The 25,843-nt window shown below is 43.2% G+C and overlaps 1 protein-coding gene across 1 annotated transcript in view; it reads left to right on the top strand.

The window, feature by feature from the left end:
- Positions 1-6,842, top strand: part of TBC1D13 (TBC1 domain family member 13) — a 39,084-nt gene extending 32,242 nt beyond the window's left edge. Inside the window, exon 12 of the mRNA XM_077478678.1 lies at positions 287-6,842. Within this exon, the coding sequence (XP_077334804.1) occupies positions 287-358 (72 nt within the window). The 3' untranslated portion in view covers positions 359-6,842. The remainder of the gene's footprint in view (positions 1-286) is intronic.
- The last annotated feature ends 19,001 nt before the right edge of the window (positions 6,843-25,843 follow it).

Raw genomic sequence — 25,843 nt, 5'->3', positions numbered from 1 at the left:
AGGACAGAGAGAGTGCTGTATCTTATTTAAAATATCTGACACTCCCTCTGTCCTCCCTCTCTCACACCATCTACATGTCCCTATTAAAGCATCTGTCTCTTTTTCTCCCTCTTTTTCCATTTTTTCCTCTCTCCCTGATTCCCCCCCCCCTCCTCCTCTGCTTTCTTCCCACTCCTCCCTCTTTCCTACTCCTCCGTCTCTATCTTTGTTTCCTCTTCCTCCTCTGTGTGTCCCTCTTCCCCAAAACCTCCACTCTGACCTTTTAATGCACTTTTCCTCTCTGCAGGATTACCCCCTGTCTGATGGAGATGTGCTGCCTATCTTGAAAAAAGCCAAGGAGCTTCAGGATTCCAAATGAGTGTGTGCACAGGCCTCAGCCCCAGGGGATACAGTTTTCCTTTATGGCTGACCATGACTTTGCACTACGTTGACCTGGACACTTCACTCCACCAGGCTCACAGGATCACCAATGCAGTTACCGCTGATCCGAGTTTATCTGAGGTCAGATCAGCTACCTTCTACATGTGTTACATGGACAGACATATTTGGTGAAGTGTTACCATGTTAAGCATGCCTTGTACACTCCTAATAGAAGGATCATTCTACAGGCATATGGCCGGGACTTGCCGTGCTCTCCCACGTGCCTCTTCTCTGGCCTTCATGACCAGCCAATGCACTAGACACATTTCTGGCCTTGGAGCGGCTTTGTGAAAACCTGTTCAGAACCCTGAAGTGCTCATCATTGTATGCCACGTGTTGGATGACTAATGAGAATTGTACCACCCAGTTACTTAAGGGGAAGACCATGGTGCATGAAAGCTGCCTCATCGCTTGGGCCCTTGGGCCTAAGCCATTAAGTGTTTCTTTGAATTTCATTTTGTATTTCATAAGAGAAACAAATTGATTTTATTGAGATTGTGTATTTCCCAGTTATTTTATGTGTTTTATCACCTTTTCTGTTATCTTGTATCATTTGAAAGCCTTGTAGTCTTTTTTTCAGAATCGGGCAATGTAGGGTGTAGTTGGAGAATGACCCCCCCGACATGATAGCCTGGCCAATAACTGCTACAAATGACATGTGGGCACACTTGGTGTAGTAATGGTTTCCTGGAGACGTGTTTACTGGATTTTCACAGAATCTGTTACCTTAATTTCTGTAAGGGAATGTATTGTTTAGAGATTATAAAACTTGATTTTGTAGCATCTTTGTTATCTATGTGATGCAACTGGACAGCTGGAAACACAGTATGGCCCTGGCGCAAAGTGGAGACAAGTTAACAAATGTCTAGCTTTGGCATAACCTACACTATAGCAAGTAGCTGTGGTTAATTGCTTGCAACTAAAGATTTGTGCGATTGTGTGCAGTTAATTGCTGCTGCTGTGTGGTCACACCATAGGGAGGTATTTGTTCCTTCTGTGGATGATTAATTGGTGAGAGCAAAAATGAATTGCAGGCACTTTAATAAACACGACTGAGCTGCTATGTAGCCATTAAAGCTTAGGCCTAAATCCATGAAATGTCCTTCTCTTTAACCCGTTTCAGTGCAGTTAAGAAGCAATTTGCTATTCTACAGGCACTAAACAATCAGAGCACTAATTACTGGGAAGAAGACGGGCGGGATGGATAATCCTCAGGCTACTCCTACAGTCCTCTTCGAGATAAAAGAACATTTGCATTGTTAAGGCTGGGTTCACACTGCTGCGATGTGGGAACGCTGCGAATCCGCTGCGGGTTCCCGCATCGCATGCCTCCCGGCGGCAGTTCACACTGCCCTATGCAAACTGCTGGGAGTGTCAGTGAAAAGTTAATGACACCCCCAGATCAGTTCGCATATCGCAGTGCGATCTGCAAACTCGGACAGGAATCGGATCGCAACGCCATCCGATTCTGCTGCGGACCAAAAAAAGGGTCCTGTGCGAGTTTGGGCCGGATGCAATGCGAATTCATGTATGGCTGAACTCGCATCGCACAGAGATCGGATGTGATTCGCACTGCACTGCAGTGCAGTGCGAATCACATCCGATCTCGTCACTGCAGCAGTGTGAACTCAGCCTAAAGGACAAAATGTCTAGGAGAAAGCAGGCAGAAGAGATGTGCACATTTGTTGGAATGTAATGTTAAAGTGATATTATACCCAAAACCAAAAATGTTATTTATTGCAGCTTACTGATCATTAGATGTGCCGGTGCATTTGTTTTCTTTTTTTTTTTTTTTTAGGCTTTTTCCCCAGTGATCTGTCTTATAATAATAATAATAATAATACAGTGCTTCCACTCTGAATGAAGGAGCACAGGGGCCACCTTTGGCTTTGGTCGGCAGCGCTGTTAAAATGTTACTAAACCCAAAACCGTAAACTCTGCCTGTATATGCAGTAAAGCATGCTTGTTATACTCCCTGTGGGACTTAAGGGGTTACTCCTCCACATTGTGCAAAAAGGCTGTTTTGATCCTGTCTTCTCTGATCCTCCCCTTTTTACTGCCCCCAATCCATCTGCTGATAGAACAAAGCCTTATTGGCACTTGACACATGTTCAGTTTGGTGTGTGTTGCTAGAGAGATAAATTTTTTTATTTTTTTGTGGGAGCATGTCATCAGCACAGGGCCAATCAGCGCTGTCCAGACAAAGTCTGGGAGTCATGCAGCCTTATAGGACAGGCAGAGGAGAAAAAAAACTCCTCCTACAAGCTTTAATCAGACACTGATAGAAGTGACACGACTGTCATAATGCTGATGAGAAAAGGAATTTATCAGTTTGTTTACTAAACACATTACATTTCTATGTATTGTGGGAGACCAGATATAGCCAATGCAGGGTCCTGGGTTTAGTAAGCATTTAATCTGGAAGGATGCAAGTGTTAGATGTACTAGCAGATTTAAATTCACTAACACCGGCTAAGACATTTAAGCTAAACTCTAGCTAATACTTTTATAGTCAGTTACCGGTATTTTCCCTTTTCTTTTTTGGGATAAAGGTTTTGCTTAAAAAAAAAAAAAGAAAAGCTGACCGTTTTAAGCACTCCTGGCACGGGTAGATGATTTGTCTCATCCCTGTAACTGCAAGAGAGCTTGTTCTGTTAAAAAAACAGAATACTTACTAACTGGATCACAACATGAAAATAAAGGAGAGCGAGCCTAAAATAGAAAATTAATGCAGCCATCACATCTATAATTTGGTAAGATGCAATATAATAAATGTTTGCTTTTGGGATTAATACTGCTTTAAGTGCCACATGTGGGCCTCGGGCCCCAGGCCTGTTTATAGTTCGGGGCCCTCTGCATCAGCAGTGATGCTTGTATGGCTGAATGAACCCCTAAGGCAGCAGTTTGAAGGCCAGAACAATTATCTCAAATTCCAGAATGTAACTAATTAGTTGAGGAATTAAACTTTGCATATGTTGTCATTGCAGTAAAAATATCAGGCACTGTGCTTGATACTGTTTTCTGAGTCCCTGCAGCACAGATTTTGGACCAGGCTGTCAGAATGACAGCCGGTCTTAGTGATTTTACTAGGCCAGACAAAAAATCGGGGTGAACATGGGACCCCTGAGGTCTAGATATAATGGCACAGGCAGCCACACGCCTAGGTTGCCTCCTAAGTTTTCCTAGGGGGCTGCCCCTCTGAGCTCCACCCCCTGGTTCTATTTAAGCCCACCGACCTTTGTAAGTGTAAGCAGATTTACTTAGAGTGGACCTTCAGTCATTTATTCAACTTTCCATCTATTAAATCTTCTGCCCTTGTTGTTTAAACTTTGGACAGTAAAACTTTTTTTTCTCTGCCAGTAAATACCTTAGACCCCTTTCGCACTGGGGCGCTTTGCAGTCGCTACATCGCTAAATATAGTGCCTGCAAATCGCCCTGAAAGAGCTGCTGCTGTGTCTCCAGTGTAAAAGCCCAGAGGGAAGATAAAAAGCCTTCTGTGTGCAACAGCCCCCCTAATACGTACCTGAGCCTAATTTCTATCCAGCGATGTCCACGAGTGTCGGTGCCATTGGCTTCCACTGCTGCCAATCAGGAGAGAGAAGAGGCGGGGCCAAACCGCAGCTCTGCTTCTGAATGGACACATGGAGCTGCGTCTCAGCTTGGGTGCCCCCTTAGTAAGCTGCTTCCTGTGGGGGCAGGAGGGAGGGGCAAGGAGAGCCAAAGAGGGGCCAGAGAAGAGGAGGATCTGGGCTGCTCTGAGCAAATACACTGAAACCGAGCAGGTAAGTATAACATGTTTGTTATTTTAGTTTAGTTTTTTAAAACAAGACTTTACAATCACTTTAAAAGCAAAAAAAAATTTGAAGTGCTTTCGAACAACGTTTGTCAAGTAATTGAATTTACACAGAACATTTGCTGCTTTTTGTGTCATTTTAGAGTGTTTCCTTTGCATATCCATAAAAAAACAAAACAAAATAAAAAATAGAGTAGGGAAGCGCAATATTCTAAACAGCATGGCAAAGTACTTATTGCAATTATACATGATTAAGAAACAATCCAGTGTGATCCAGTCTATAACGCAGCAGGATTTGTATTGGTCGTCAGATTTATTCACAGCCTACTTGAAGCATATGTTCGCACTAACAATGAACTTAACTTATTTGCATATTTTTGGTCTGTTAAATATACCACTGCAAAGTGTTTTGTGACCTGCAAAAAAAGAACTTGATCCTGCCAGAAATCTAGTGGGCTGATAACTTCCTTCGCTGATTGTTATCAGTTACATTTTATTCCCAGCTCAATGCAAAGCTCTCCCACCCTGTTATGTGTAAAACTAGAGAGGTAGGTAATCTGTAGTTCTGTCCTAGGGGTACAGTACTGCTCCTTCACAGATCCAGTACAGGGCAGGATCGCTGGGTAAAAAAATTTTAAGGGAAAAAAAACACCTCAGTCTCCTGTAACAAGGGGTTAAATTCCCTGTTGCATTTATTCATTTATTGACAGGTTCATTCATGTATTTACCCTTCAGATTTGTGGAAGTAAGTACAATGATTAAAACACACAAGTAGTATAGTAATAAAATAGCTTTTATACAGATAAATAAAGCATTCATTCCAGGGGAGACACAATTGATACCTGGAGGCAACAGTCAACTTGATTCATACTTTCTCTTCGGTCCTGAATCAAAACTCAAAAACTCAATCCCTGGCCTCCCAGTGATATATGGCAGGGAAAAATTAGCTACAACTAGTGAAAAGAAAAGGTCGCAGGCTTCCAACTTCCCGTAGCAAATGAAACAGATGTTTAATGCATTAAGCATGATGTGTATATATAGAAGTGACTACTTGTACACCAACATCCGGCTACACTCACCTCAAGTATACACCACCATAAAACTGTTACTAAGTTTTTGTAAATTAATAACTAAAATGAATTATGATTATAGACCTGTACTCCATTGGTAAATCTAAGGAGCTGCAATATCTTATATCATCCTATTATGTACAAACAGCCCCTAAGCTAATATGGTTTTCTGAAGGTAGACCATGAAAGCTGCCACAACTCTACCCCCTTTTAAAAAAAAAAAATAATATATATATATATATATATATAATTATTATTTTTTTTTAACCTGAGTTTGCCCCCCTTCCACATCAGCCTTGGGTTCATATTGAACTTTGGTGCCTATGACCTATTACTCAAATGGCAGCTCTTCCTGATGGCTGAAGCTTCATTGAATAATTGTGACTGGGGGAACCAAAGCTCTCAGCCTGGTCTGAAGTTAAGGCCTGTCTTTGGGTCTAGGGGACTCCTTGGTAGCACACAAAAGATTGCTGAGAACTCCAGGCACTAACTGCTAACTTGCTCCTCTTTTGAAAATTGTTTTTACAGAACTTTTTTATGTGACTGGTTCTCTTTAAAGTTGTTTTCTAGTTAAACTGTATCCTCTTGCCTGGGATGGCCTTTATGTGCTAGCAAGAACTGCTTCTTGCCTAAAGTTGGCCAAAAATTTCGCCTTCAGAACATGGAATTAAACAAGAAAAATGTATGGCTCGCTTAAGAGCTGACACCACCACTCTGTAAAATCATCTTTGTGTGTCACTAGGGGCCTTACTTCTCTGATTATGGAGCCCATCTTAACCTATCCTATGTCACTAAGCAGGGACAGCACTCATACTAACACATAGGGTCACGGTTTACCATCAAAGATGGGGAGGTCTATGGCTTCTTGGTTAATGAAATAGTAGCTGCTGGTAGGCAAAGTTATTCATTTTACATCTAAATATAAACTGTCAGGTTCACTTCTACAGGACTGGGAACTACAGTTACAGATTCCATTTGTAACTCCCCCTGCAGCTGTAATCTGGTATTGCAGTTGGTCAGTAAATTTTTTGCCATTAGGCTTGGACTTCATGAAAGCAACAATATGAGAAACTGCAAAAGAAGATAACCCCTTTGTTGCCTAATAATATGACACCTTCTGTTTATTAAAAATAAAATGCTAACGACCCAAATGTTGGACATTTAAAGGTATTGAAGCAGCCAGTCAAATCCTCTTGTTTGGGGCTAGCTTAATAATCAATAAAAATGGTATCGCAGCTGAAATACCAAATGTTACATGTGGTTTAATGCTGAGCAGCCAATCAATGCCTTCCTCGCTTAACACACCAATCATAAAGGACGATCTTCAATACGAACTGTGGGACCACATTTTTGTTACTTGAAACTACTTTCAAATTTTCAATTCAATAAAAATAAAATTACTGCTTGCAATTTATTCTGTAATCTTTCCTAAATCTGTGCTTTGTGTTTGGTCCTTGGCATTGCATTGGGATGCCGAGTGGGCCAGGAAATTAACTCCTCAACGACTGTTGATAAGTGTTAAGTTTTGTTTGTCTCAATAAATTTGGTATTTGTTTGACTTTTTTTGTTTTCAATATGTTTTTATTTATATTGCAAGGTGAGACAGTAAGAAAATATCACAAGTAATACGGTCAATGAACAAGTAAACTCTGAAAAATATGACCCTTACCCCACACAGTGGCCGGGTCAGACAACAGTAAAACATGAGAATGCAAAACCATAAGTCAAATAGGCTAAACGTAATCAGTATAATGATAGACTACACATTACAGAGTAGCTCAAAAGAGTATGGTGCTTCACCAATCAAATTCACAAGCGTGCCCCACACTCCGTTAGACCCATTTGGATCTTGTCCAGAGAACCATTTATATCTATATTGCAAAAATAATAAAAAAGAAAAAACAGGGAGGGGAGGAGAACTCCCCTACACCCCCCTTCCATAAGGAACGACCGCACAGAGTAGCGTCTGACCTTTTTTCAAATTATAAAAAATATCTTGTTAGACAGTAAAGATAGGGAAGAAAGAGAGAAGAAGAGCAGAAAAAAAAAAAAAGAAGGACAGAAAGAGGGAGGGTCAACCAGCGGCAAGTCACAGTGGGGAAACATATTTGATCCACGGATCCCAAATCATATTAAATTTCTTGGAATTATTACGGAGGGTCCAGGTGAGTCTATCATTGACCATAATCCAGTTAAGCTTAAGTTTCACAGAGTCAAGAGGAACCATCGACTGCTTCCAATATCTAGCTATAGTTATCCTAGCAGCCAGAATTATATATGTTATCAGTTTGAAAGATTTCTTGGGAACCCCATCAGGGAGCTTTTGAAAAAGCGCTACTTCTGGGGCTCTACGAATATTAACCCCAGTGACCGTGTAGATGAGCTTAAATATATACGAATCCAAAATCTAACTATTATCGGGCATTGCCACCAAATGTGGCACATTGTACCCATCTGACCACACCGTCTAAAGCACATGGGGGATGCAGACGGATGCATCTTAGCTATCCTGGTTGGCACTAAATACCATCGTAGTAGAGTTTTGTAATTCGCCTCAATCAGTGCAGTATTAACAGATACTTTAGATAAAGCATAAGCTATATCTTGCCAATCAGACAGGTCAAAGGTAAGATTCAAGTCCTGTTCCCAATGGGTCATATAGGGGAGTTTAGTAAGTGGGTCCGTAATAGAAGCATAAATAGTAGATATACGTCCCCGTACTAAGTCCTGTGACTGGCAAGATAATTCAAAATTTGTAAGAGTAAACGGTCTATCTAGCAAACCGAGTTTAGAGCGTATAAAGGACACAATTTGATTATACCGAAACAGTTCACTAGGGGGCATCTGCATTGTCTCTATAAAGTACTGCAAGGAATGAGGTCGGTTCCCATCGAAATAGTCACCTATCCGTAGGAGGCCTTTATTGAGCCACCACTGGAATACTTGTGGAGTCAAGCCAGGTGGAAACTCTGGGTTACAAAACACCGGAGCCAAGGGAGTATGCGAAGACACTAACAATTTACGATGGCGCACCCTGTCCCAAACCTCAAGGGAGTGAGACAGGGTGGGGCATAAGATAGGAGGGCGAAGGCGACTCGGCAACCACAGCAAGGAGCCAATAGCAAGAGGGTGGCACGAAAGGGCTTCAATAGACACCTAAAGGGGCTGAGACCCCCTGGCTGTGGTATATGAGAGCTGTGTTATTTGAGCTGCCTGATAATAAGCTTGCAAATTAGGGAGGCCAAGCCCACCGCGCAATTTTGAGGTATATAATGTTGATTTATTCATGCGGGGTTTCCCATTACCCCAAACAAAACGGAGAACATCTCCTTGTAACTGTTGCAATTCTCTCCTCGGGACTGCAATGGGTAAGGTCCTAAAGTAATAGAGTAGTCTGGGGAGAAACGTCATTTTGACGGAATTAATCTTACCAAACCAAGATAAGGAATAATCCGCCCAACACCAAAGGTCCTCTCGTAATCGGCGAAAAAGTGGGGGATAGTTAGCTTTGTATAAAGTGCTAATCGAGGATGTCAATTGGATACCTAAATATGGAATAGATGTTGAGGTCCACTGGAAATGAAAATCGCGTCGCAACTGTTGTTCCATTAAAGGGGGCAAAGAGACATTAAGGGCCATCGTTTTTTGAGTGTTTAAGGCAAGTCCTGAAAGTTGGGAAAATTGACGAAATAGGGACAACAAATTAGGCAGGGTAATTGTAGGGTTGGTAATATACATAAGAACATCATCGGCAAACAGGGAACATTTATGTTCCTGCTGTCCACAACATATTCCATGAATTCGGGGATGAGATCGAATCGCTACCGCTAAAGGCTCAATTGCCAACGCAAAAAGTAATGGAGAAAGTGGGCATCCCTGCCTTGTGCCACGGCCAATGAGAAATGAGGATGATCTATAACCCCTGATAGCGACCTGGGCCGACGGTTTGCTATAAAGTTTTCGTAATAAGGAAATAAAAACAGGACCAAAACCAAAGGCCCCAAGAGTAGTAAATAAATAGTCCCAATTAAGGCTATCAAAGGCCTTATGAAGGTCCAGTGATAGCAAAAGCAGTTCCCGAGATCCAGGAGCATCCCATTGAGAGCGAGCCGCAGAAATCAAAGCTATGGATCGGTGAATTTGGTCTAAAGTTTGGCATTGATGTATAAAACCTGATTGGTCTTTATGTATATATTGTGGTAAAAAGGCGCCTAATCGCAATGCTAATAATTTCGTAAGGATTTTGAGATCACAATTAATCAATGATATAGGGCGATAATTAAGAATATCAGTAGTATCTTTGTTTGGTTTAGGTATAACACTAATGTGGGCCCTGTTTTCATCTAAAGGTACTTCGCCACCGTCTCGTAAGGAATTAAAATAGAGAGCCATATGAGGGACCAGGTATTCAGAATTTTTTTTATAATAGCTATTAGGGAGTCCATCAGGACCAGCCGATTTATGCAGATAATAATTTAATGGTGTGGTGTAACTCCTCACAAGTGATAGGTTGGTCCATAATTTCTCTATGAGGTTCCGTAAGAGACGGCAGCGATAAAGTGCTTAAGAAATTGTTGATAGAAACAGACGCATTGTCGTGAGTTGGGGCATATAGTGTAGTATAAAAATTCTGGAATTCGTGAAGGACACTCTGAGGATTTTGAGAAAGATTACCCCCTGAAAGTCTAATTTTAGGGAGAGCCGTATGTGTGTGTTTAGGGGTAAGTTTGTGCGCTAGCAAGGAACCTGGACGGTCACGCCATGTAAAGAACCTATGGTTGGTCCAACGAAGGCATTTTTCGGCCCTTGTAGTAAGGCATATATTAAGTTCGGTGCGGGCCTGTTCAAGCTTAAGTAATAAGTCCGGATGAGGGAGTCGTTTATGTTGGGTAGCTAGGGTTTCATATTCCCTAGTTTTGGTTAAGATCAAGGTGTTGTTAGCCTTATTAAGTCTGGACGTCAATTGAATTAGAGAGCCCCGAATGGAGGCCTTATGCGCCGCCCAATTAATAGCAGGGTTGGTGTCCTCTGCTTTGTTAACCGCAAAATATGCTTTTAGGTGCGTTATAATCTCTGTACAGTGAGATTCATTGCCGAGGATAGACTCATTGAGCCTCCAGTGGGACTTCGCTAATTTAAACGTTAGATTCGAAAACAGTAATACTACCGGGTCGTGATCTGACCAAGGTGTAGATACAATTTTAGCTGCAGTCAGTTTAGGTAACAGTCCCGAGGCGAGGAACACATGGTCAATACGTGAATAGCGATTGTGGGCCCTAGAGAAATGAGAATAATCGCGGGCGGTAGGGTTGGCCTCCCTCCAAGCATCGACTAAGTCATAACGATGTAGTAATTGAGCAAAAATTCGGCTACATTTGGGAGGGGATCGAAGACGAGATAAGTGTGATTTATCCAGGACATTATCTAGTGCCAAATTAGAATCTCCGGCTAGGATCACATCACCCTCAAATTCCGACGCTAATGACTGGAGCAAAGCTTTAAAAAATGCTACCCGATTCGTGTTGGGGGCATAATAAACCAGAATTGTTACCAAATTGCTCCCCAAGTGACCTTTAACCAGTAGAAACCTCCCCTCTGGATCCCGCAGTACTTTATTTTCCGTAAATGAAAGTCGCCGTGACAAACAGAGTGCTACCCCACGTTTTTTCTCTGTGGCATTAGCAAAGTAACACACAGGGTAATCTCTATGTATATAGCGGGGGGTGAAAGAGGAGGCAAAATGTGTTTCCTGAAGAGCTACAATATCTATATGCAGAGATTTATAATAGTTAAATACCTGGATCCGCTTAGATGGGGAGCCCAATCCCTGTACGTTATGGGATAGCAGTCGGATGGTTCCAGTCGAGTCAGTTAACCGGGGCATGATAAAAAACGTAAATGTACATGATAGACAGACTCACCGAACAATGGCAACACATGGACCTCTGCGATGAACCAAAATGCCGCTGGCTGACCCTCAAGGGAAAAAAAAAAAAGAGTTAAAAGTGAAGACTGGAAGGAAAGCAAAGAGAGAAAGAAGAGGAGGGAAAAAAAACGACACGTGGGTGCAACTACACCCAGTATCAATGGAAAAAAAAAAAATTAAGCAACAGAAGTTAAACACAATATAACAACGTAGACCAGAATCTAAGTCTGGAAATGTGGGAGTCTCCACCAAAGAAAATCAATGGGGAGAGTCCTACCAACAGGGAGAGCACATAGCCACCTCCCGGCACAGTATGAGATAGCAAATGTTATGCCCATAGACCCATACCCGAAAACTCTAAGTAATGCAAAAAAAAGAAAGGATATACAACAATCCGATCAAGCGACAAAAATCTGCAAGCGGCAGCTAATGTCCTATACAAGGACCACCGAGAAGCTACCGCACAAAAAAACCACCCCCAGACCCCAGGAAGAAAGGGAAAAAACCACATAAAACAAATCTACAACTTTGTATATTATCCCCTTCCCCCCAAAGTCCGGTGTACCAGTAGAAGCAAAAAAATCAAAAAAAAGAAAAATAGAGTCTCTCAGGTAACTCGACGCGATGTCGCGGATTTCTTCGAAGTCGGGGAAGACCAGAGCGGCAAAAGCGGGGGGGGGGGGGATCAGTATCTGCGGGCGGACCAGAAGAAATCGGGGCCTGGGAAATGAACCCCAGTTTCAGCAAGATTTTTTCTCCATCTGCGAATGTAGAAAAAGCATAGGATCGATTGTCATAAGTAAATTGTAGTCGGAAGGGATAGTTCCAGCGATAGCGAATGTTGCGCTTGGATCAAAGGGGATAGCAGCGGTTTAAACGCCCTCCTCTTCTGAATGATAGCTTGCGATATATCCGCGAAGATTTGAATATGATGACCTTCAACCTCCAAATCAGGGCGATCCCTGGCATATCGCATAATTGCTTCTTTAATTCCAAAGAAATGGGGCTTTACAATCACGTCACGAGGCGGTCCATCAGGCTTCAGAGGAACCAAAGCTCTATGAATGCGATCAATTTCCATATGAATGTCATCAATCTCTGGGACCGCTAAATGCATCAAAGAAGTAGTAAAAGAGGTAATATCTTTCACCGATTCCGGTAATTGACTTTTTTTGTTATTGGAAAATCTTACATGTGCTGAAAATTGATAAATTTATATTGTACGTGTAAACAAATATCTGTGTTCTCGAATATGCATTCTAAACACTTATTAAAGGATAATTCCACCCTAACACTAAACTCCCTGCATCTACAGACATCCATTAACCTATCTAACCCTGAAAAGAAGAAATCAGTAAACATACCTTTTTCATCTGTGGAGGCGGGTGCAAAGGAGGCAGTCGACAACAGAACCCTCATAGTAAGTCTATGGGTGACGTCTCTTTAGGTCATTGTCATGTTGGAAGGTAAACCTTGCAATGGACAACTTTCTGGTTAAAGGCAGCAGATTTTCCTCAAGAATTTGACAGTATTTTTCCTCATCCATTTTTAATTTTATCCTGATAAGTGCTCCAGTCCCTACTGCAGAGAAACACCCCCATAATAGGATATTACCACCTCCATGCTTTACTGTAGGAATGATGTTATTAGGATGCTGAGCTGATTTGGATTTCCACCAGACACATCGTTTGGTATTGAGGCCAAATAGTTCAATTTTAGTCACATCTGACCAGAACACCTTTTTCCATGTGGCCTCAGAATCTTCAAGGTGCGTTTTGGCAAAGCTCAGTTGTGACTGCATGTGACTTTGCTTGAGGAGTGGCTTTTTTTCTTTCAACCCTCCCATACAATCCACATTTGTGGAGAATGTATGATATTGTTATCACATGCACATAAGGACCACTCTGTTATAAATGCAGAGTTGCTGTAGGCCTCATGGAAGCCTCTATGATCAATTTCCTCCTGGCTCTATCATCCAGTTTGGAGCGATGTCCTGGTCCAGAGAGGTTCTGTGCTGAGCTCCACTGGAAGCTTCCTTGCTGGGGCCAGCCATGCTGACCGAATCCGTTCTGATGTCCTTTTCATGGGCGAAATGAATGGTACACAATCCTGTCTGCCTTCTAGGCTGGGGAGCAGTCACGGAAGAAGATTCTGTCGAGGGGAGATGGTCCAAGTTGGAGAGGACCTTGCCTATCAATATTTTAGAGATTCGGGCAGTTTGTCTGGCTCTAAAGTCCTGGATGGTCAGACTGAGGGATTGTCCTGTCAGGGTTCAGTCTGACAATGCCATGGCATGAGGAGTAGTGCAGCCCAAAAAGAAGTGAATCATGTTCTGGCTTGGGCAGAACACAACATTCCTTGCCTATTGGCAATATTCATTCCGGGAATAGAAAATTGGCAGGCGGACTACTTGAGTCGCCAACTGTTCTTTCCGGGGGAATGGTCTCTTCACCCCAACATCTTCCTAGCAATCTGTTGGAGGTGGGGTACTCCGGACGTGGACCTGTTTGCGTCCAGATTCAACAAGGTCGACCACTTTGTGTCGAGAACAAGGGATCCGCTAGCTTGCGGAACAGACGCATTAGTCTTCCCATGGGATCAGTTTTCTCTGATCTATGCATTTCCTCCAGTTCTGCTACTTCTGCGTCTTCTCTGCAGGATCAAAAGGAGGTGATTCTGGTGGCCCCAGCGTGGCCCAGAAGATCTTGGTTTGCCGAGATCATAAAGATGGATCATAAAGATTATGGCCAGAGCTTCTCGCACAAGGTCTGGCATTCCATCCTACCTTTGCAGACGCTACATTTAACGGGTTGGCTATTGAGACTCACATTCTAAGGGATCGTGGGTTGTCTCCTTTGGTAATGTCTACCTTGATTAATGACAGGAAGCCGCCTTTCAGAATCTTACTATAGAGTCTGGAAGGCATATGTTTGTGTGGATCCAGGGGTTGGCACCATAGGAAATATGTCATAGGTAGGATCCTTGATTTCCTGCAAATGGGATTAGAGATGAAGCTTGCCTTGAGTACTATCAAGGGCCAGATCTCGGCCTTGTCAATATTTTTTCAACGGCCTCTGGCTTCTCACTCTCTAGCGTATAGCTTTTTTCCGGGGGTAACACGGATCAATCCCCCTATCGAGGCACCTCCTAAATCCTTGGGATTTAAACTTGGTTTTATCGGCTTTGCAAAAACAGCCTTTTGAGCCTTTACGAAAAATTCCCTTGGTTCCTTTTGACTAGAAAGATAGTCTTTCTGGTTGCCATTTCTTCTGCTAGAAGAGTATCAGAACATATTTGATAATGCATAAGGATAAGGTGGTGTTATGTCCTCATCCTGATTTCCTACCAAAGGTAGTGACAGGTTTTCACTTAAACCAAGATATTTTTCTTCCTTCCTTCTTCCCAGAGCCTCAATCTAGGGAAGAGAAGGCACTACATTTCCTTGATGTAGTAGGGGTGGTCAGAGTGTATTTAAAGGCAACCGCTCAGATTCACAAAACATGTTTTATTTGTACTGCTTGATGGTCCAAGAAGACAGGCAGCATCAAAAATTACTATTTCCAAGTGGATTAGTCAAGTCATTATTCAGGCTTATGGTTTTAAGAAGAAAATTCCTCCTTTTCATGTTAAAGCACACTCAACCAGGACAATTAATGCCTCTTGGGCAGTGCATCATCAGGCCTCTATGGCTCAGATCTGTAAGGCCGCTACTTGGTATTCAGTTAATACGTTTACCAGATTTTATCAAATCGGTGTTAAAGGTCATAAGGATATTGCCTTCGGGCGCAGTGTACTGCAGGCTGCAGAATGAGTCCTCTGGCCTCCTTTTTTGTTGTCTCTCTCCCTTCAGTTGCCATTGCTATGGAACATCCCACATAGTAACTACTATGGCTCTGTGTCCCCTTATGTAAGAAAAGAAAACAGGATTTTTAAAATGGCTTACCTGTAAAATCCTTTTCTTTTATGTACATCAGGGGACACAGAGGTCCCTCCCTTGTTGGTGTACATTTGTATTGCTTGGCTACAAAACTGAGGACTCCCAGTAGTGGGAGGGGTTATATAGGGAGTACACATCTTGCCTTAGGGGCGTGTCAGTGTCCATCACCTATCAGTGGTCCATATAACCCACATAGTAACTACTCTGGCTCTGTGTCCCTTGATGTACATCAAAGAAAAGGATTTTTACAGGTAAGCTGTAAAATCCTGTTTTTTTTCCTTCCAGTGACACCACTATTATGGGGTAATTTTTTTCTTCATACTGATGCAGGAGTATTTCCTGCCACTGTTTAGCAGTATTTTGTGGGTACAAGAACAGTGGCATATTTGTGCAATGTACACAGTGAATAGGCACAGGTTGTGTTTACTCGCCCCTCTTTTTTAAACCCCTTTCCCCCCACTGCCCACCTAGCACTTTAAGAGAATTTAAGTGCCAGGAGATGGAGTTGGGCATTCTGCCCTTCTGATTGACTGCCACAGTGTTCACATGACCGGAAGCTCCCGATTGCAAGTATACAGAGGTAGCTTTCTGTGACATTTTATTTACTGTGGTGGGAGCGTCCATTTTTATTTATTTTTTCTTAAAATGGTACATTTTCTCAATTTAAACATTTGATATTTCCTATTGTGAATAAAATATGGGTTTATGAGGCTGCATTCTGTATGTGTGTAGAGTGTCCTGACTTTTTGGAATTGGGGGATTGACTGTACTGGGAGCCTACAGTGAGCTCACAGCTCAGAAAAGCAATACCTATGGACATATATATATATATATATATATATATATAGCCACTCCACGTTAAAGCCCACATACTGTGTACAGCTCAGGGGAACAGGTTAAAGTGATGCTAAAGGCTCAAGGTTTTTTACCTTCATGCATTGTATGCATGAAGGTAAAAAAAAAAAAAAAAAACAGTTGTGTGCATCTCCCGCCACAGCTCCCCCAATAATCACCTCAGCCCCCTCTCGATCAATCTGTGTTCATGAGAGCCTTGGCTCTTTGGGGACTCCCCTTCCTCATTGACTGAGACAGTGAGCCAATAAGAAGAGAGAGGGGCAGGGCCAAGCCGCAGCTCCATGTTTAAATGGATACGCAGAGCAGCGACTTGGGAGGGAGCCTGCTCAGGTGCCCCCACAGCAAGGAGGATCAGGGCTGCTCTGTGCAAAACCACTGCACAGAGCAGGTAAGTATGACATGTTTGTTATTTAATCACGTAAGTTAAAATCATTTTTGTGCTAGAAAATTACCCACCCTAGAGAATAAAATGGTGGTCGTTGGGATACTTTCTTTCACACCGCATTTGTGCAGCGGTCTTACAAGCGTAATTTTTTGGGAAAAAATACACTCTTTTAAATTGCGCCCGCTCGTGGAATGGCAACCAAACTTTTACCCTTACAAAATCTCGATAGATCTCAATGTATAAAAAAATTCTACAGGTTGCATATTTTGAGTTATAGAGAAGGTAGAGAGCTAGAATTATTTCTCTCGCTCTAACGATCGCGTAGATATCTCACATGTGTGGTTTAAACACCATAATTATATGCAGGTGCTACTCATGTATGCATTTACTTCTGCAAGCAAACTCGTTGGGAACAGGGCATGTTAAAAAAAAAAATTATTTAGGCATGTTGTTATGGTATGATGCTTGTTAATGGGGTGGTGTACAGTCCCATGATAGCTGAACACCAAGTTACGTTTCCACTTACCTTTTAGTCAAAACACAGGTCAATCTTTACAATCAAGTTTCAAGAGGTGGGAGGTGCAGGTTGCACTTTGACTAATAAAGTTAATGCTGCCCAATGTATGTGTCTGGAGGTGATCCCTTTAAAACCTGCAACTGAGGTGACCAGAGCACAGATGTGCCTTGAGGAGGGTGACAGTCATGCGAGAACCATTACCATAGGAAGGAGTGCCACAATAAGGCATGTTCTGCAGGTACTTCCCCCCTCTTCACTATGCCCACCAATCTATGCAACACCATGGCACCCTTTGCATGGTACACTTTCATTACCCCACAGAAATCTGTCCTGACTGGTTGGTTATGTTGGCTTCCCAGGCCAAAAGTTCCCTGTTCTCTCCTGATTCCATGAAAGACAGAAAGTATCTTCAGCTACAGACCAATATTTCTATCTGAAATGGAGATTATACTCTATGGTGCTTCCCACAATACGGGAGAGATAGCAAATCACTGCTGGAGGCATTGAATCCCAAATCGCTGCTCTAAACAAGGGTTGATGTAAAAGTTCAACATGCCAAGAGCTTCCCCTTATCCCACAACTTTTCTAATAACACCAATTAACAAGTAGTAAGAGAGAAAACTAAAAGACGGAACTAGCAATAATTTATTTTTGATGAATATCTTATTTAAATGAGAAATAGCCAATTAAGCATTGTTAATAAGGGCTAACATGATCCAGAGGAAGGAAAAAATTCCTTCCTGACCCCCCGCAGGCGATCGGATACTCTCTGGATTTTTGATTTTAAAGTGCTAACCCTTATAAAAATGAACAGCCAGTTACACCTGTTCTTGGACATTTTTCTGCATAAATATTAACCTCCCTGGCGGTATGATTATGTCGGATTTTAGGTGGTGAAAGCAGTACAATTATTTTGCATGGAAATTTGGCAGTTTATATTGTACGCCTGTAATTCTTAGAAATAATTCACTTAAATCCATCCAAACAAGAGTCTAATAGACATCCTGGGTATGATAAAATGTAAAATATGAAATCATAAATTATAATATAAGTATAACAAATAATAATAAAAATTATTCAATAATGTAATCAAATCAAAAACACTGAAATGTGCTGAGTTGCAGAATTGTCGCTGTCATTACTTTTAGTGTTTGATGACGAATTTCCCCACAAATCACCATCGCTCAATTCTGTGAGTGATTCTAATTTATTATCACTGTTTTCTAGCTGGTCTATAACCACTTTTGATGTAAACGGACATTTTTTGGTTGCTATGGACAATCTCCAGTTTCCTGGCATGAAGAACAGTATATATAATATATAACATCATGCAGGACACTGGACAAACCACTAGGGACAAAGGGGATGTGTAATTATTTGATACAGTACTGTAATCTGTAAGATTACAGTGTACCGTATCTATACTGTCTTTTTTACTTTTTGAATTTGGCGCCGAACTCCGTCCCCGTGCGTCGCAACACTCGCAGGGAACGGAGCTTGGCACTGTCACAGACCAAGCAACACTCGCAGGTCACAGTGCGGGGAGACATCGCTGGATCCAGGGGACAAGGTAAGTAACCTCCTCCATTCAGCGATGCGATCCCGTGTCTGGTTCGGAGGTTACCGCTTATGGTAATTAAATCTTACCCTGAGCTAGACTCTGGAATACCGGCAGGGAGGCTACTAAATGTATGCACACATAAACACACACAATAAGTAACTATTAAAGAGGAAGTAAACCCTGATGAGTTTACTTCCTCTTTCATTCCCTGCAAAGGCAAAGCATAATGGACTACTATGCATCGCATAGTAGCCCATTATGTGTCACTTACCTGACACAGGAGCCAGCGAAGTCACCGCTGTCCCCTGTAGTCCGGCGCATCCATCTTTTCGGTGGGATCTCGCAGCTCCGCCGCGATGACGTCACTCCCGCGCATGCGCACGGGAGCCGACACGCGCGGCAGCTCCATTGTTGGAAATGCCACGCTCAGTGCGCCTGCGCGCCGCTGTCTACGGCGCATGCGCCGTAGACAGCGGTGCCTGTCTTCGGGCAAATATCTCCTAAACCGTATAGGGTTTATTTCCTTTTTAAATACTACGTAAATATTAATGAATAAATGCAAACATAAACACACACAATAAGTAACTATTAAATACTACGTAAATATTAATAAATGCACATATAAACACACAATAGGTAAATATGAAATACTACATAAATATATGCACACAAATATTAATGAATACAAAAAAATTCCCCAACCGCACATAAAAATGCCTTAAAAACACTGAAAAATGCAACACGTCAGTACAGCATTGTAATGCACTGCTTTGCGGTGACATGAATGAAGTGTCACTTTGTATAATATATGAATAGAAGGAGTCTGGAGGAGGAGCTTGGTTTTTCTAGGCTGTGGATCAGACCAGGCATTTGTTGGGTGGTGATCTCAGATCCTCATACAGGCTCTGTGAAAATGAATCACACATAATGAAAAGGATGAGATGTCTTCCTCCATGACACTTGAGTCTGAAGATTCTAAAGATGACATTCCCATGCCCAGTCTCTGGCTTTCAAGGAAAATCTGGAAAAGATCTCCTGCTCCTCTGACGGAATTGGTGAACTTGGTTCAGAAGACATAACTTCCAGTTCAAAAGGTACCAGTTACTTACTTACCGGTAGCTGTCTTTCTGGGAAATCTTCCAGGACAGCACACCTGAGAGATGAGAGGCTCCTCCCTACAGGAAACAATCAACCGACAGCTGTTTTAAGTCCACACCCTTCCCCTTGATCCTCAGTTTGTAGAGAAGTAACTCCTGAACCCGGTTCACAAGGGAAATCATTCCTCATAGGTACTCACCTTCTAGTGTTCTAGAATTTTCCCTCCTCCAACGGGCGGGAAGTAGGCCTGCCGTCCTGGAAGATTTCCCAGAAAGACAGTTACCGGTAAGTAACTGGTACCTTTCTCAAGTCATCTTCCAGGACGGCACACCTGAGAGGATAAACAAGTACCTCAGGCCTACCTTAGGGTGGGGCCACTGCAAGACCCTTTGGCGAACCTTGGTTCTGCAGTGAGCTTTACCTCCACTCCATACGCTCATATGCTTGATGAAGGCATCTTAGCTGGATCATGCGGCTGATCTGCAGTTCTGCTCCACAGATGTTCCTGCCTTTTCCGCTTCGGATGCAGTATCTAGGTGAAATGGGCTCTTAAAAATGGAATCAGAAAACATGTTAAACTTGTAGGTTAGCAATGTTGCCTATCTCACACATCTAACAACCGTGGCCTATTATGCCTGTAGGTACTACTTAGAACCACTAAAAAGATAAATAAGAGACCTGTGTAAGACAAGGACACTACATTAATCAATAAGAGGGCCTGTCTTAACACTACCCTGTTGAGGGAAATAAAACTGCAACTGTTCCTTTTTATCTTTATGTCAGCAAAAGACTAAAGGGAAGCCTACTTAAGGGAAATAGATTAACAGAAGCTTGAACCCTGGGTTTAAGGCATGCCCAATCTATGTCCTTACTTACACCTGAGAGCCTACTTCAGGAGATTAAAGTCCCTAGCAGGAGTAGACTACCCATAGTGCTACGTCTAGTTTTGCTAAAAGGGCGAAATGAAGGCCATGCACCGAGCCGAAACCTATCGAATCGGGTATACATCTTTATACTTCATCCTCAGGCCCTAATACTCCTCTGAACAGAACTCTCCAAGTTCTTACTAAACAGGGCGATTCATTATCCCCTTTCTCCAGTGTCCCATAACCCTACAGGGCTTCAACCCTAGGAAATGGTTCTGGCATCCCTGAATGCAAGTGGTCAAGGTTTTCTGACATGTGGCATCTGCAGCCCGAACTCCTGGCCCCTCCATGGAAAAGAAGGCTGAAATACAAAAAGGTGATAATGTATTATTAATATCACAAATAAAATGATCATAGATTGTGGGCACGGCACAATAGATTTAGAGAGAAAGGACACAAGCATTGACAACAATGTTGTGTGCCTGAGTGTGACTAGCTAAACCAATATATCAAATATGGGAAGAGATCCAAATCTGAACCTCAATGTAGACAAACAGTCCTCACAGTCTGGTTTTCTGATCTGTTGCAAAGACGTAAAAACATTAAGACTCAAGCAAACCCTAAGGGCCGGTGCACACAGCGATGCGCGGCGAGGCGTCTCCGACTTGCCTCGCCGCGACTTGCACGGACCTCGCTGGCGACTTGCAGAGGACTTCTGTATAGAAGTCAATGCAAGTCGCCCCCGAAGTCGCCCCAAAGTAGTACAGGAACCTTTTTTCTGAGTCGGAGCGACTCGAGTCGCTCCTCTCAGAACGGTTCCATAGTACAGAATGGGGGCGACTTGCGGGAGCGAGGCGAGGCGAGCCGTGTCGCCTCGCCTCGCGCCGCAGTGTGAACCGGCCCTTAATGCTGCATGTTTCTTTAGTGCAGCTAGCTAGGTCATAACTGATATCTAAATACAGAAAGGATAGGAACCCCCTTTACTGTTGTGTTTTACCTATGTACAGCAAAACAAGGCTATAAATTTAAAGACAGAAAGACTCAAACTTCTATGTTGTGTATTTCTGACAAACCACCAAATACAGTTATAAGATTAATATGAACACCAACTCCCGTGTTGTGCATTTCTGCTATGCCACAGGGAAAAATATGGAACACAAGACAATCCTTTCTGTCATGCACTTCTGTAGTGTAGTTCAGATAGAACCAACACTGAGAAAGGACACAAGCAACCTGCAGCATTGTGTTTTTCTGAAACAGAAAGCACCAACAAGCTTCAATCTTGAGTATTTCTGCTGTGCAACAACATAAAAGCAGACACTGAGGAAAAAGACAGACAGCCTTTACAGCTGCAATCTTTCTGGTCTGCTGCAAAATAAAACAATAACACCATGATGAGTATTCCTGCTGTGTAGCAAAACCTCAATCAGAAGGGACAGATAAGTTTAGGGTTCCCACACCCGTGCGACCCAACCTGCGACTTGGGACTGCAAGACGCATGAGAAGTCATATACTATGGCTTCCAATGGGTACCATTTGTGTCTGTGCGACACCAGCAGTCCCTGATTCCTGGATCCACAGACCTCAAGATTACACAGGTCGCAGGGAAAAAAATTGCAATTTTCAGGTCGAACAAGTAAGGGGTCCCCAATGCTGTGACTCCCTGGAGGATTGCAGCCAACAAACCCCTGCTGTGTATCCCTAAGATGCAGGAAGGTAGATCCATGAGAAACACTGCTCACTGCTGTGCCTGATATACAAACGATAAGGCAGTAAATATAGGACATACAGGACACAAACATTCAATCTTTGTGTATGTCTGATGTGTAGTAATATACCAATACTGAGCAGAGATGCCACCATCCTCAATGTGTCTCTCCACTGAGCAGCAAAAACAAAATCAGAAAAAGACAAGCAATCTTCACTGCTGTGTCCTTTCTGATATGCAGCCAATAAGGCAGTATATGCAAGACATAAAGGACAGACAATCTTCAATCTTGTATATGTCTGATGTGCAACAATATAACAATTCTGAATAGAGATAGCACATCCATATTGAAGCGATTTGGCTTTGCGACTCAACATGTCAAATCGCATGGCTAAAATCAGCACAACACCACTTTGTGGTGCTACATGGATTACCAAAGGCAGTATATGTACTACACCTGGCAGGGGTTCAATTTGTATTTCTGCTATGTAGCCCAACAAATTCGAACCATCAATTTTCACTGCTGCCTTTCTGATAAGGCAGTAATACAGGACACAAAACCTCACAGACCTTAATCCTGTATATATCTGATGTGCAACAATAAAACACTATGAATAGAGATAGCACATCCATATTGAAATGATTTGTCATGCGACTCAACATGTCAAATCGCATGTTTAAACTCGGCAGCCATTGCTGTTAATAGCACTGTCTGAATCAGCACAACACCACGCAAATCAGGACCATCAGACTTCACTGCTGCCTTTCTGATAAGTAACCAACAAGGCAGTAAAACAGGACACAAAGCCCCACAGACAGACCTCAATCTTGTGTATGTCTGATGTACAGCAATATAACCATTATGAGCAGAGATGTCACCAGACTCGATGTGCATTTCTGCTGTGCAGCACAAAACCAGAAAGTACAGACCACCTTCACTGTTGTATTTTTCTGATCTGTAGCCAAACAAAGCAGTACCTTTAGTATATAAAGGACAGCAAACAAGCTTCAGTGCAGTGTATTTCTGATGTACAGCAATATAGCCCTTATAAGCAGAGATGTCACAAATCTCAATGTGTATTTCTGCTGTGCCACAAAAACATCCCAGCAAGGACAAACTTTCACTACTGAGGTCTACTGGTGTGCAGCCAATGAGGAGTCATGGTCTATCCCTTTATGAAATAACCAACAGGCAATTTATTTCATAGGCATAGCCTGGGCTGTAGATACTAAACCTCACCACCAGTGAAGGAACAAATCCTAAAATGGTTGGACACCCTACTATTAGTAGTTGTTGTCCTACCTTACCTCCATAGACTGAGCAAACGCTAGCCAGCTCATACCCAGGTGGTGCTGATTAGAAACTAAAGTCTCAAATGAGCCCAGCCCTAGAGACCAATTTAAGACAGCCTCTAGAAGAGGTGGTTACCAATTTAGCCTGGGGGGGTAAATAGCTATTTGCAGGCTTCAAACAAGCAATTATGTAGCTCTTGCATAGGTTTGCACAGAAAATCCTCAATTAAAAGGATGTAGGAAGCGATCTATGGTGAATCGCCTTTAGATCTGCCACTGAGTGGATTGTAGCCCAAACCAATAAAAAAAGTTTCTTCTTACCTCCTATACTATAATATAACCACAGTGTAAACGTGGAGTGGGAGGTTGGAGCTTATGAAAGTTAACTATAGCAAGCAACCCCCAAAAGGAGGATCTGTCACAAGGGAACCCCTACTGTGCCACACAGTAGCTTGGTCTCTGCCCATCCTTGAATGTTAGGTCAGCTTTTAAACATTGTGAAGCAACTTCAGATTCCTAGCAGCTGGGTTAATAGGGCCGGTAACCTAGTGCACCTGCTGACCAGGGGAGCTTCTGAATCCACCAAACACTGCCCAATTAATAACTTGTTCAGTGGTATACCTGGCCTGTAAGTAACTTTGCATCTACCAGGTCCCCTCTGTACGCCATATTCATCCCTACTAATGTACCACAACTGGGCATGTAGGGAGAGGCTGGCAACCTACTGCTGCGATAACCACAGTGTCTCTGCTGTAAGAGGGAGCTGTGGCTGGTGGTTTTAGCAGTGGCGTCTGCGCTATTTGTATCCCGACCCCAGGTTCTGCACTGCACCAGTCAGTATATACACGGGGAAGGGGGAGCAATGGCCTACCTACCTCTTTCTCATCTGAGGTGGTTTAGACACACTCGTTCCTCTGCACCACCTGTCCACCATACAGCTTCTCTGATGTAAGAGGGAGCTGCAGCTGGTGTTTTTAGCAGAAGCTTAAGGGCTATTTGAATCCAGACCCCAGGGGAGATCTCAAATGCCCAGAAACCCTCTGGCTGGAATTGGGGATTTTGCAGCTAAATTCCCACAGCAAAAGGAAAGTACTCACCATTGTCGTCTTCCTCTTTTTGCCACAGCCAGCGGGCTTGCTTTTCCATCCTTATGGTCCACACGCAAGGAGGATAGCCGCCAAAGTGCCCCCCCCCAACTGCTGTCCCCATAGGGAGGTGCCAGGTTAGGCTGTCTCCTGCACTGTACCAGTCAGTCTATATACATGGGGGGGGGCAATGCCTTCCATTCCTCATTCCCATCTGAGGTGGTTAAGGCAGACATCCACCATAGTAAACTGGTGCCTCCTTGCTCTAGAGAAAGGAGGATGTGGGCGCCTGCTCCTACTGACTCTCAGCCTTCCCTCCTGGGTAAGAACGCCGACGCCATTTTCCCGAAGTTTGAAAATGACGCGGGTGCTTGTTGCCACGCCCTCTCCGGCAGCCCACGCGAGCTACCGGGGACCCAGGAGTCGGGGACACGATCCCCCTGGAAAGAATCGATGGCCAGCACCCCCGTCTGAACAGCCACCTGTACAGGTAAGGAGGGGAGACAGGATAATGGCCTCTGAAGTTCTGGGTACACCACTGTACCCAGGGTCCTTCAGCTCTCAGGGGGGGCTCTTCCAATTTCTGCTGCCCCCACCTGAGGAAAAGATAGGGGAACCCCCAAGGAAGGACAAGAATATCCTACCAGACCCAGAGGCTTCCCAGGCTTGTGGTCCGGCTCCCAGGGGGAGACCACCAGCCCCAGGCTTCGGGTCATTTGGAAAAAAACAAACAGTTTCGCTGTGTAGGGAGAAACACAATCAAAAACTGAGGATCAAGGGGAAGGGTGGGGACTTAAAACAGCTGTCAGTTGATTGTGTATCCTGTAGGGAGGAGCCTCTCATCTCTCAGGTGTGCCATCCTGGAAGATGACTTGAGAAATAATATTTTCGAGTCTCCAGACGCTGTAAAGAGAAAAAGACATACATCAAACTTACAGATCAATACAGAGAATGCTCTCACATCTTGGTTGGCTATTATATTTCCAGCTTACAAGTCTTAGCAGTGCCAGCATTAATTTATGGTGGCACAATTTCCTTTCTTAGGGTGACAACGCTCACTCACTGTACTGTATCTATGGAGCAGCAGCCTTGTCACCTGGACCTGGAAGTTTGCTAGGACTACAGAATGTCTCTCCATCTCCTCACCTTCGTAACATAACAGGGAGGGTGTTCTGACAGAATGCTCCTTATATTGGTGGTTAGCAGACAGAATGCTCCTTACATTGGTGGTCAGTGGACAGAATGCTCCTTACAATGGTGGTCAGTGGACAGAATGCTCCTTACATTGGTGGTCAGTGGACAGAATGCTCCATAAATTGGTGGTCAGT

Source organism: Lithobates pipiens, unplaced genomic scaffold (assembly GCF_037356315.1).
Source record: "Lithobates pipiens isolate NorthernLeopardFrog02 unplaced genomic scaffold, aLitPip1_a1.2 Scaffold_1, whole genome shotgun sequence".
In the NCBI taxonomy this organism is placed as follows: Eukaryota; Metazoa; Chordata; class Amphibia; order Anura; family Ranidae; genus Lithobates; species Lithobates pipiens.
This window is presented reverse-complemented; position numbering and strand designations above follow the sequence as displayed.